Source organism: Pan troglodytes, chromosome 8 (assembly GCF_028858775.2).
Source record: "Pan troglodytes isolate AG18354 chromosome 8, NHGRI_mPanTro3-v2.0_pri, whole genome shotgun sequence".
Taxonomy (NCBI): domain Eukaryota; kingdom Metazoa; phylum Chordata; class Mammalia; order Primates; family Hominidae; genus Pan; species Pan troglodytes.
Window position 1 is genome coordinate 31,668,699 of NC_072406.2, and position 13,040 is coordinate 31,681,738.

At 39.8% G+C, this 13,040-nt stretch overlaps 1 protein-coding gene and 1 long non-coding RNA gene across 13 annotated transcripts in view; one reads left to right on the plus strand and one right to left on the minus strand.

The window, feature by feature from the left end:
- Window positions 1-13,040, plus strand: part of CACNB2 (calcium voltage-gated channel auxiliary subunit beta 2) — a 403,546-nt gene that overhangs the window by 373,089 nt on the left and 17,417 nt on the right. For 8 of the 12 annotated variants that reach the window (XM_001141982.8, XM_054660799.2, XM_003312471.6 and 5 more), the window contains 3 exons: window positions 77-210; window positions 4,175-4,255; window positions 4,752-4,810. In XM_001141982.8, the coding sequence (XP_001141982.2) occupies window positions 77-210; window positions 4,175-4,255; window positions 4,752-4,810 (274 nt within the window). Of the gene's footprint in view, window positions 1-76; window positions 211-351; window positions 372-4,174; window positions 4,256-4,751; window positions 4,811-13,040 lie in introns of all 12 variants that reach the window. The other 4 variants (XM_003312467.7, XM_003312468.6, XM_003312469.7 and 1 more) reach the window with 1 other exon arrangement.
- LOC129136256 (uncharacterized) overlaps window positions 1-13,040 on the minus strand; it is a 36,286-nt gene that overhangs the window by 1,549 nt on the left and 21,697 nt on the right. The window lies entirely within an intron of this gene.

Below are 13,040 nucleotides of genomic sequence, written 5' to 3' on the forward strand. Positions count from 1 at the left end.
GCTTTCATTTTATTTTTTTATAACCTATTTTTCCTCTCCTGTCCACCTGATTTTTGAATTGTTTGTCTGTATATAGCTATAGACATAGATGCTACTGGCTTAGATGCAGAAGAAAATGATATTCCAGCAAACCACCGCTCCCCTAAACCCAGTGCAAACAGTGTAACGTCACCCCACTCCAAAGAGAAAAGAATGCCCTTCTTTAAGAAGGTAACATTAACTTCCAAGCTCCCATTGTCCACCTGCTCAACTGCACTGCGTCACATTTCTAGTCCTGTTGACTGTCTGCGTCCTTTGACAAGCCAATAACGTGCATGCTCTGTTATTTGTTTCTTTTCCATGCTGCTGTAGCTAAGCAGAAGCAGAAATCGGTAAGTTTACATTGACATAAGCTGTGTCTATCCTGCCACTGGCATCATTAGCATTAATTCCCATAGTTGTATTAAATACAATCATTTCTGTCCCAAGCAAAGAACCTATCAACAGCTAATTGAGTTCATGCATTTCAAACCAACTAAATTCAGGGAATGACCTGTTAAAACACCATTACAGTACTTATCCTTTTTGATGGAATAATATCTACCACCAGGGGAATTTGTTTCAACATTCAGGGATGTCAAACACTGACAGCTCCACATAATGCACCTAAATTGTGCATGCTTATTCTGTCTGTCTCTTTCTTTAATCCAGAAATTTAACTTATGATCAAACATATTAAAGCAGTTACTAAATTCTGACTTATGATATCCAGATACATAGCTTGTACTAAAAAAAAAAGTATTCAAGTTTTAATTTAGTCAGTATTTAAACTTCTAATCCACTAGGTGCAAAATCTGCAGATGAACAAGACCAGTGGAAAACTGCAGGCTTGTTTTGGCGGTTTACTGTGAGTTTTTCCTGTTGTCATATATAAATATTCTCCCGATGTTCTTGCCTTCTCCATCAGTCAGATTTTAGCATCTCACCCTTTGGACAGTGCAGCCAGTGGTCATGCGTAGAGCCTTTGCCATTGGCCATCCAAGATGCTACACAGCGAGGCTCCTTGTCCCCTAAATGGAAACTATAGGGTATTCCTGAGCTCTCCTTACTTCAGACAAAGCCTTTTCCTCACCCATTTTGTAGCTTTAAAGCATTATTTTTTAAGGACCACTACCCTCCCCCCAAATTTCCCTTTTTTTCCCCTCTTTTACCCATCAGTTTCCACAGCTACCATGCTGTCTTTTAGAATCATACTAATGTCGCCAAGTCTGGCAAAACCATGGATATATTCTCACACGCAGATGTGATGTCAAGTCTGTCTATCCTCTGCCCCCAAACTCTCCACATAATGAACACTTTTCCTCTGCAAACAAGTATTTTGGTTTGTGGAGGAACTCAAGTCATTAATGAGGTGTCAGATACAGAACTGTAAAGTTGGCTTTTTTTGAATCAATTATGATTATTTTAATAAGGGAAAACTTCAGCACTCCGGGCAAAAATTGCAACAGTTGGATTTTTGTGTTAACATAGCCTCAGCTTGATGTTCACCCACAACAGTGGGCCCATTTCTGGGGTCCGATCTTCTTGTTACAGCTAAAGTTTGCAGCCACGTGACTAACAGTGTCCATCATTCAGAAGCTTAGAAAATCGGCATCGCTAAGACATTTGGGCCTTGACGGAGCAGGAATGTGAGCTAAAACCATGTTTGTCAAGATAGGTTTTTGAAGTTTGCTTACCTTTAAATTCTAAAACTTTAAAAACTTTTATCACAATTTTTTCACTAAATAATTTGAGCAGGCAGGGCGCAATGGCTCACACCTGTAATCCCAGCCCTTTAGGAGGCTGAGGCAGGTGCATCACCTGTGGTCAGGAGTTTTGAGACCAGCCTGGCCAACATGGTGAAACCTCATCTCTGCTAAAAATACAAAAAATTAGCCTGGCATGGTGGCAGGCACCTGTAATCCCAGCTACTTGGGAGGCTGTGGCAGAATAATTGCTTAAACCCGGAAGGCGGAGATTGCAGTGAGCCGAGACCGTGCCACTGCACTCCGGCCTGGGCAACAGAGCTAGATAACTCTGTCTCAAAAAAAAGAAAAAAAAATCAAGCTAAATGGGGTTAACAGGGAAGAGTAGATAAAAATGATGGTGTCATTCTTCATAGGGCACAAACCACCAGTATTCCATCAAATAAGGTAATTTCTGTAGCTACCCTATTGATTAAGAAGCTGATTGATTACCAGCAACGGGTGACCCTTTGCTAGTTGGCAGTTACAGATCGAAGGAACCAAAGACCTATCAAACACTGGGCCACTTCAGAATTAAAGTCTTGAGATAAAATTTCTTGGTAGCTGTTACTAAAATGCAGGAAATTTACATTCATAATTTCAACGGTGGAAAAGGTGTTCTTACACCGCATAGTTATAAGGACTTGGCTTCTAAACATTTTCAGTATGATCCCAGGTGGTATAAATGAAATAATTTAAGAAATATGCTTATGATGCCTTCGGCACTGGTATTCATTCTTCTTATGTTATCGATAATGTGGTTAACATCAATGTAGAATTCAAAAACAAAACAACAGCCTGAGATTCAATGAGAAGATCGTTTTCTATGTTTTAGGTTGCTTTTAGAGTGGTGTTTGTGTGGTATGTGTGCTGTCAATGTATTATGTTTGTCTTTTTTTTTTTCTGTTCAAAACTGTATTCTACCTTGATTGTGTCAATTAAAATTAGTTCTGAATGCTAGGTGAAATTTTAGGCAGTGAAATTTGACAGCACACTCATGGTAATATTTTTCTCCCCTCTGATTATATCATCTGTGACTATGGGTAAAATCTCAGATGGAAGCTTTTGAATTTGAAATGCTTTTTAATTCTCCCCTGAGGCAATGTGAATTCAAATGAAGCCAGAAAAGTTTGTAATGGGCAATTTTAAGCAACAATAAAATGTTCTTGAGTGACGGGCAGATGCAAAAATGACATTCATATCTGCACATCAGTGTACTGAATTCTTAAAATCATTTACAGAACATTTTTCTGTTGGTGTGTGTGATTCTCAAGTTATATTTTTTGACACTCCTTAGCCAGAAAGATTCATATAGCAATGATTTGCTTATCGCAGTGTCTAAGGCCATATCACTCTTATGCATTTTTTTAAAAAGTCATTTTTGGGTCAATTTAGTATTTTATGCTATCAAAAGAGCCAATTTTAATATAAACCAATTAGCTGTTACCTAATTTTTGGAAAGATGTTATTTTACCATTTTATTTGAAGCAATTAACCTGAAAAGTGTTGATAGTTTTAGAAATTGCTACAAAATTTAGCTCCTCCCCCTTATTAAAAAGAAATAATTTACTGCAGAAAGACGTGATTAGTTATCTGACAGAAAACTACTTTTGAGAATCATATTAGATATGCACATTGATAATGAACCTTTTGAGACCACTATAGCATGGTTGAATATATTATTATACATTAATCACATTCCCTCGAAGACACATAAACCTTACCTTTGAAGTACCAAGGTATGGAAACCAAAAAATCCAATAGCATTAATCACTAAGCTGTGAGCAGGGATCATGATTACTGTTTACTAAAATAAGTATGCATGTTCACTTAAACTCTCACAATAATATAGAATTTTGACAGTAGTGAGAGTTACAATATTTTGAGATTAGGTAAAAAGTATTGGTAGTGAGAGTCATAATATTTTGAAATGAGGTTTTACACAGGTAAGACAAAAACCTAAGATGCAAAGGTAATGCAATCTTTCTTTCCTCTGTAATTAACCATGTTAGGTCTAATCACTACAACTCTTCAGAAAATTCAAATGCAGCCGAAAAGCAATATTAACTTCTAGTCAAGCCTAAAGCACCTATCTTGCATGAGGCATGTTTCTCTTTGTTCTGTCAACTAGTTTTTGTTCAAAAGCAGCATCTCTTGCTTTAGGAACGAATAGGTCTGTAGCATTTCTTGAGATGAGCAAGAAAACTGTAGACAACAGTAACTTGAAACTTTAGGAAAATGAACCCACCAATCTTTGACTGGGTTTATGTAGAAAAGAGGCAAGTGGGGAAAATAAAATGTCTGGAAAGCCAGTGCCTCATATTACGGAGTTCAGAAAGAGTACCTTATACATAAAATATTTATGTTCTACCTGCCTGTGAAACGTCTAAAAGCCTCTCCTCTCTCTGCAGACAGAGCACACTCCTCCGTATGATGTGGTACCTTCCATGCGACCAGTGGTCCTAGTGGGCCCTTCTCTGAAGGGCTACGAGGTGGGTAGCAGCCTTCCACAGGAAGCTTAACTTGCATGCTGAACTTCTTTGTCATGCTGCCTCCTACTCCCGACCCTCTCTCTGAATTTTACAGCTTAAGGAGCCAACTTTAGAGCTTAGAGAGCTCACAGCAGCAAAGCCTGTTGTTCTGCAAACTGTGGTATACACTGCTTCGTCCTTTTTCTGTTTTGTTTACCTGGCTGTTGCTTTGAAGATTTCTGCTAGCTGCAGTGTACTCAGTCCAGGAAATAGTGTCAAATGGAGACCGACTGAAACCACTTGCAATGTTATTTGTCACTAAAACATCATGATAAGTTCAGTTTAATTGTCATTGCATCAGAACTCAGAAGCAGAAAAATGCGGCAACCTCATATTGCCACTCTTTCCAGATGCAAAGCTCAGGTTTTCAAGCGTTCCTAAGAGAAGTAAAATTGTTTTATCATCATTAGTAATTTTTTTTTGGTCATATCTTAATTTATTGCTTGCTCAATTGCAGGTCACAGATATGATGCAAAAAGCGCTGTTTGATTTTTTAAAACACAGATTTGAAGGGCGGTGAGTATTTCAGCATACTGGGTTTTGTGGATTTTGTCTTAAAGATGGCAAAACGCTGGTGGGACAGGCGTGTGACTCCAAGAGAAAACGGCCTTCTGATGTCTATATGATGACAGGAAATAAGTTTCACTCAATTTAATCTGATTCAATCAATATTTATCATATTTGCTTGGTACATCTTTAACCCCTGATGTCTAGTTCCTGTACCTGCATCCATAAGCTGACCTTGGGCAGGACACCACTGGCCGTTCTCACCCTCAATTCATGGTACTGGCCCTCTATTGCTGCCCAGGCATCGCACTAAATATCCCTCTTCCATTCACTTTTCCACTCTTCTAAAAGACTTCTGTGCCATCTCCCCCTCCTTAAACCTCTGATAACCCCTTCTCATCTCACGCTCCCCCAGTGAACTTGCTTCCGTGTCATTGAGAAAATAGAGGCAAACAGAGAACATCCAGGCATTTCTACAACCCCGCCTGTGGAGTTGCATGTTTGCCCGCATGCTCTGCTTTATCTCCAATGACTATGTTCCCAGCAAGGGCCAACCCACCATGTGGGCACTAGATCTCATTCCCCATCCCCTCTCTGCTAGAAGTATCCATACAGAGCCATAATCATCCTTTGCTCTCTCCTCATGAGTATTTCCTGTTCTAATGGAAACTCCATCACCATGTAAAAATGTTAATTCCTATCACATTGACCTGATATTGCTCTAGGTGTCTCATTTTTTTTTTTCTTTTCTTTACAGGAAGATTCCTTGAAAGAATTGAGTGTACTGGCTTTCCTTCCACTTTCTTCAGCCTACCCCAGTTATGTTTTCACCCACACCACTCAGCTAAACTAGTCATGTCAAGATCACCCATGACCTTCACATTGCTAAATCCAGGGATAAATTTTCAGCCCTAATCTTACTTGACCATGAGCAGTAGTTGACATGGTGGATTATTCCATCCTCTTTGAAATACTTTATTTGCTTGGTTTCTGGAACCACACTTTTCTGGTTTTCCTTCTATCACACTGACTGCTCCTTTGTCTCCTTTGCTGATACTTCCTCATCAACTGGAAATCTTGGACAGCCCAGGGCTAAGCTCTATGATGTCTTTTACCTACATTTCTTTAGTGATTTCATTCAGCATCAGATTTTTAAATTCCATTCCTTTGCCAGTCTTTCCTCTAAATTCTAGACCCATGTATACAACTGCCTATTCATTATCACTACTAAGATGTCTAATGGACTTTTCAAATGTAACCTCCCCCAAAACTTACTCCTCCCATGGTCTTCCCTATCTCAATTAATAGCTTCTTCGTCTTTCAGTCCCGAGACCCTTCAGCCCAGATCATTTTCCTTGACTTTCTTTCTCTCTTATATTTCACATGCAAATGCTGTTGTCTTTATCTTCAAAATATATTCAGAATCGAAGCCCTTCTCACACATCCTCTGCCACCATTTTGGTCTCAGACATCTTCATCTCTTCCCTGGATTGGTGCAACAGCCTCCCACCTTGTCCCCTTGCTTCTGTGGTTGTTCCCTTAAAGCCTGTGCTCAGGTTAGCTGCCGCATGACCCTGTTAAGATGTGAGCTAGTGCCCACCACTCCTTTACTCAAAACCATCCAGTGACTTCTTTTTTTTCCTCTGAGTGGAAACCAAAGTCCTACAGTGGCCTACATGACCTCCTATGGTCTATTCTTCCACACGCCCTTACCTAGATTTTCTCTTGCTGCTCTTCCCTCGCTCATTCTCACCCTGCCGTACTTACTCCCTTGCTGTTCTTTGAGTGTTCCAGACAGACAGATTACACAATCACCTCAGGGCTTTGGCACTTTGCGGTTCCTTCTGCTAGGAACACTTTTCCCTCAGATATTCTCCTTGGTATACGTGTGTACATGTATGCACACATACACATGCACACATTTGTTCTGTGTCTCTCCTTTCCCTCTGTTTTCTAGTGCTCTTTTATGTATTTCCAGTACTATTTTTGTTTATTGTCATTCTCCCATAATTAGACGATAAACTCCATGAGGGCAGGGTTTGAGAATGTTTTGTTAACTGTTGTATTCTCAGTGCCTGGAGCAGTACTCAACATGAGCAGTGGCCAGATGAATTTTGAATGAACGTCTGCTGCATACTCTCTGCTAGAGAAATGCGGAGATGGTGAAGCCAGTCTCTGCCTATGAAGAGCTCTCATGGAAACCATAAATTGAAACCTGTAGCAGTAACACTGCATATAAGTAAAAGGGCAACTTGGTCATATGCATGCACAAGGTGCAGGTAGCATAAAGGGAGGTGTAATTACCACCAACTTCAGGACATCCACACCTGGAAGAGTTTTTAAATGGTGCCTAAGATTTGACCAAATGGATTACAGGGAAGAGAAGGGTATGTTCAGCAGATGGTATATAGTGTGTGAAGGCTTTGAGGTATGACACAGCATTATGTGTAAGGCAACTCACACCCAGATCTTAAAGGACATGGGCAAGGAGTGACTGGTAACAAACCCAAGGGTCATATCTAGTGTGTCACGCCAGTGGGCTTGGACTTAATCCTTTCTTTCTCCTCCTCTTCCCCCGGTCACTATTCAACTTGCCTCAGTAAGTATTTATTGAGTATATTCTATGTGCCAGGCATTGTGAGGAGCAAAAATAGACAAGGGCCTTGGCTTTGTGGAGCTTAAAGTCTATTGAAAGGCAGTCTTGAATCAAATAATTAATGGGTGCCATCACTGAATGTTAAGCCAGCTCCTGAAGCATCAAAGACACGACTAGAGTCCAAAATGGAAACCTCAAAGTTTAAGAGTAGGTTATTACAGGGGACCTGGAACATACAGGGCTAGTGTATATTTCTGTATTTTTAACCAGATAAATGCAGTGCTTCTCTTCTCCACATTCCTTTCCTCCTCCCATCCTAACAATGCAACTACAATAGATCAGGAGTCCCCAACCCCTGGGTCACAGATCAGTACTGGTCCATGGCCTGCTAGGGGCCACACAGCAGGGGGTGAGGGGCAGGGGAGTGTGCAAAGCTTCATCCGTATTTACAGTCACTCCTCATCACTCACACATTATTGCCTGAGCTCAGCCTCTTGTCAGATCAGCAGCGGCATTAGATTCTCATAGGAGCACAAACTCTACTGTGAACTCTGCATGCGAGGGATCTAGGTTACATGCTCCTTAGGACAGTCTAATGCCTGGTGTTCTTTCACCGTCTCCCATCAACCCCAGAAGGGACCATCTAGTTGCAGGAAAACAAGCTCAGGGATCCCACTGATTCTACATTATGGTGAGTTGTATAATCACTTCATTATATATTCCAATGTAATAATAATAGAAAGAAAGTACACAATAAATGTAATGTGCCTGAATCATCTCAAAACCATCTCCCCACTCCTACCAAACCGGAAAAGTCCATGGAAAAGTTGTCTTTAATGAAACTGGTCCCTGGTGCCAAAAAGGTTGGGGACTGCTGCAATAGATAGTATTTGTTGGTTTCAGGATTCTTTTAGATTTCTTACTATAGTACTTTCTTTCTAGACCACACCTACTACTACAACCATTTCTAATTTATATTGACTTTTGGCAGGGGAGGCAAGGGTAGGAAGGAAACTTTTATAGGAGGACAAGTCTTTTTAGTAAGTGATCAAGCAGGCTGGGCTTGGTGGCTCTGCCTGTAATCCCAGCACTTTGGGAGGCCGAGGCGGGTGGATAATGAGGTCAAGTGTTCGAGACCAGCTTCGCCAACATGGTGAAACCTCGTCTCTACTAAGGATAAGAAAATTAGCTGGGCATGTTGGCGGGTGCCTGCAGTCCCAGCTACTCGGAAAGCTGAGGCAGGATAATTGCTTGAACCCGGGAGGCAGATGTTGCAGTGAGCCGAGATCGTGCCACTGCCCTCCAGCCTGGGCAACAGAGTGAGACTCTGTCTCAAAAAAAAAAAAAAAAAGTGATCAGGCAAAGAACTGAAAGGAGAGAGAATGAGGAAAACAAAAACTATTATAAGTTTCAAGGTATGAAAAGACTTTATAATCAAGGTCTTCTAACCAAATATTCCTAATTAGATTTTTAAAATTTTCCATATCTTTAAGAAATATTTTTCAGTTTGTGACAGGAAATAGACCCTTTAGCTTGGACCAAGGCTACTAGGCACTGGCCAAGTATAAAAGGCATACCTCTACTCTGCTCCATTTAGCTTTTGTTTCTTTTTCCTTGGCTCTGTCATTTATCACAATTTGGAATTGTCAACATGAGCCTGAACACTAAAAAAAATTCTGCTAACAAAGGCACTGTGTTTTCCATGCCTGAGTCAACCCACTGCCCTTTCCTAAATGCCAAAGATGGGGAAATGGGATGGAATTTCCTGGATTACTACTTGTACTTAAACCTGAGTAAGTTTTGAATTTGGAAGACACATTCCAGCCAGAGAGGGTGGATTTTGGACCCATGTTCAAGTGTATCAGCCACCCAGATTGGTTTTATTTAAGAAACAGATAAACAAAATATCTTAAAGTATCTGTTATTTCTAGCCAGAAGTAACTTCCGTATGGTTTAATTAATAGACCTGCCTTGGCTCATCTTGACTTACAGAGCTGGGGTTCTATATTCTAGCCCTGTTCTCCCCAGTTAACAGTCCTCAGAGGAAGAAACGAGTCCATAAGGCAGAATTTAAAAGCTGTGTACAAATTTAACATTTTTACCCATGGCAAGACATCTAGAGTAACTGAATTATTGACTGTCTTTGCTTTTGGCAAGGCAAGACAGCAATAGAGGATGGAAATTCAACAAAAATATCAGGTGTGTATGTACATATGACATTCTAAAAGGGAAAAATGAATTATTCCTTAATCATCTATTAAATAAACTGTTTTTTTTTTTTTTTTTTTTTTTAGAAACAGTTCCATCAGAATTTTTTATTTTATGTTGTTTCTTTTTTGCTTTTAAGCTAAGGGGTACATGTGCCAGTTTGTTTCATAAGTAAACTTGTGTCATGAGGGGCTTGTTGTGCAGACTATTTTGTCACCCAGGTATTAAGACTAGCATCCATTAGTTATTTTTTCTGATCCCTTCCCTCCTCCTACCTTCCACCCTCCAATAGGCTCCAGTGTGTATTGTTCCCCTCTGTGTCCATGCTTTCTCATCATTTACCTCCGACTTTTAAGTGACAGCATGCAGTATTTGGTTTTCTTTTCCTGCATTAGTTTGCTAAGAATGATGGCCTCCAGTTCATCCATTTTCCTGCAAACGACATAATCTCATTCTTTTTATGGCTGTATAGTATTCTATGTTGTATATGTATCACATTTTCTTTATCCAGTCTATCACAGATGGGCATTTAGGTTGATTTTATGTTTTTGCTGTTGTGAATACTGCTACAATGATCATACGTGTGCATGTGTCTTTATAATAGAACAATTTATATCACTTTGGGTATATACACAGTAATGGGATTGCTGGATCGTATGGTATTTCTGTCTTTAGGATTTTGAGGAATCTCCATACTGTCTTCCACAATGGTCAAACTAATTTACACTCCCACCGACATTGTATAGATGTTCCTTTTTCTCCACACTATGTTTTTTTGTTTTGTTTTGTTTTGTTTTGTTTTGTTTTAATGTGGTCCTTAGTTCTTTTTTTTTTTTTCTTTTTTTTTTTTATTATACTTTAAGTTTTAGGGTACATGTGCACATTGTGCAGGTTAGTTACATATGTATACATGTGCCATGCTGGTGCGCTGCACCCACTAACTCGTCATCTAGCATTAGGTATATCTCCCAATGCTATCCCTCCCCCCTCCCCACCACAGTCCCCAGAGTATGATATTCCCCTTCCTGTGTCCATGTGATCTCATTGTTCAATTCCCACCTATGAGTGAGAATATGCGGTGTTTGGTTTTTTGTTCTTGCGATAGTTTACTGAGAATGATGGTTTCCAATTTCATCCATGTCCCTACAAAGGATATGAACTCATAATTTTTTATGGCTGCATAGTATTCCATGGTGTATATGTGCCACATTTTCTTAATCCAGTCTATCATTGTTGGACATTTGGGTTGGTTCCAAGTCTTTGCTATTGTGAATAATGCCGCAATAAACATACGTGTGCATGTGTCTTTATAGCAGCATGATTTATAGTCATTTGGGTATATACCCAGTAATGGGATGGCTGGGTCAAATGGCATTTCTAGTTCTAGATCCCTGAGGAATCGCCACACTGACTTCCACAATGGTTGAACTAGTTTACAGTCCCACCAACAGTGTAAAAGTGTTCCTATTTCTCCACATCCTCTCCAGCACCTGTTGTTTCCTGACTTTTTAATGATTGCCATTCTAACTGGTGTGAGATGATATCTCATAGTGGTTTTGATTTGCATTTCTCTGATGGCCAGTGATGATGAGCATTTTTTCATGTGTTTTTTTGGCTGCATAAATGTCTTCTTTTGAGAAGTGCCTGTTCATGTCCTTCGCCCACTTTTTGATGGGGTTGTTTGTTTTTTTCTTGTAAATTTGTTTGAGTTCACTGTAGATTCTGGATATTAGCCCTTTGTCAGATGAGTAGGTTGCGAAAATTTTCTCCCATGTTGTAGGTTGCCTATTCACTCTGATGGTAGTTTCTTTTGCTGTGCAGAAGCTCTTTAGTTTAATTAGATCCCATTTGTCAATTTTGGCTTTTGTTGCCATTGCTTTTGGTGTTTTGGACATGAAGTCCTTGCCCACGCCTATGTCCTGAATGGTAATGCCTAGGTTTTCTTCTAGGGTTTTTATGGTTTTAGGTCTAACGTTTAAATCTTTAATCCATCTTGAATTGATTTTTGTATAAGGTGTAAGGAATGGATCCAGTTTCAGCTTTCTACATATGGCTAGCCAGTTTTCCCAGCACAATTTATTAAATAGGGAATCCTTTCCCCATTGCTTGTTTTTCTCAGGTTTGTCAAAGATCAGATAGTTGTAGGTAAGCGGCGTTATATACACTCTCCCAAGACTAAACCAGGAAGAAGTTGAATCTCTGAATAGACCAATAACAGGAGCTGAAATTGTGGCAATAATCAATAGTTTACCAACCAAAAAGAGTCCAGGACCAGATGGATTCACAGCCGAATTCTACCAGAGGTACAAGGAGGAACTGGTACCATTCCTTCTGAAACTAGTCCAATCAATAGAAAAAGAGGGAATCCTCCCTAACTCATTTTATGAGGCCAGCATCATTCTGATACCAAAGCCTGGCAGAGACACAACCAAAAAAGAGAATTTTAGACCAATATCCTTGATGAACATTGATGCAAAAATCCTCAATAAAATACTGGCAAACCGAATCCAGCAGCACATCAAAAAGCTTATCCACCATGATCAAGTGGGCTTCATCCCTGGGATGCAAGGCTGGTTCAACATACGCAAATCAATAAATGTAATCCAGCATATAAACAGAGCCAAAGACAAAAACCACATGATTATCTCAATAGATGCAGAAAAAGCCTTTGACAAAATTCAACAACCCTTCATGCTAAAAACTCTCAATAAATTAGGTATTGATGGGACATATTTCAAAATAATAAGAGCTATCTATGACAAACCCACAGCCAATATCATACTGAATGGGCAAAAACTGGAAGCATTCCCTTTGAAAACTGGCACAAGACAGGGATGCCCTCTCTCACCGCTCCTATTCAACATAGTGTTGGAAGTTCTGGCCAGGGCAATCAGGCAGGAGAAGGAAATAAAGGGTATTCAATTAGGAAAAGAGGAAGTCAAATTGTCCCTGTTTGCAGATGACATGATTGTTTATCTAGAAAACCCCATCGTCTCAGCCCAAAATCTCCTTAAGCTGATAAGCAACTTCAGCAAAGTCTCAGGATACAAAATCAATGTACAAAAATCACAAGCATTCTTATACACCAACAACAGACAAACAGAGAGCCAAATCATGAGTGAACTCCCATTCACAATTGCTTCAAAGAGAATAAAATACCTAGGAATCCAACTTACAAGGGATGTGAAGCACCTCTTCAAGGAGAACTACAAACCACTGCTCAAGGAAATAAAAGAGGATACAAACAAATGGAAGAACATTCCTTGCTCATGGGTAGGAAGAATCAATATCGTGAAAATGGCCATACTGCCCAAGGTAATTTACAGATTCAATGCCATCCCCATCAAGCTACCAATGACTTTCTTCACAGAATTGGAAAAAACTACTTCAAAGTTCATATGGAACCAAAAGAGAGCCCGCATCGCCAAGTCAATC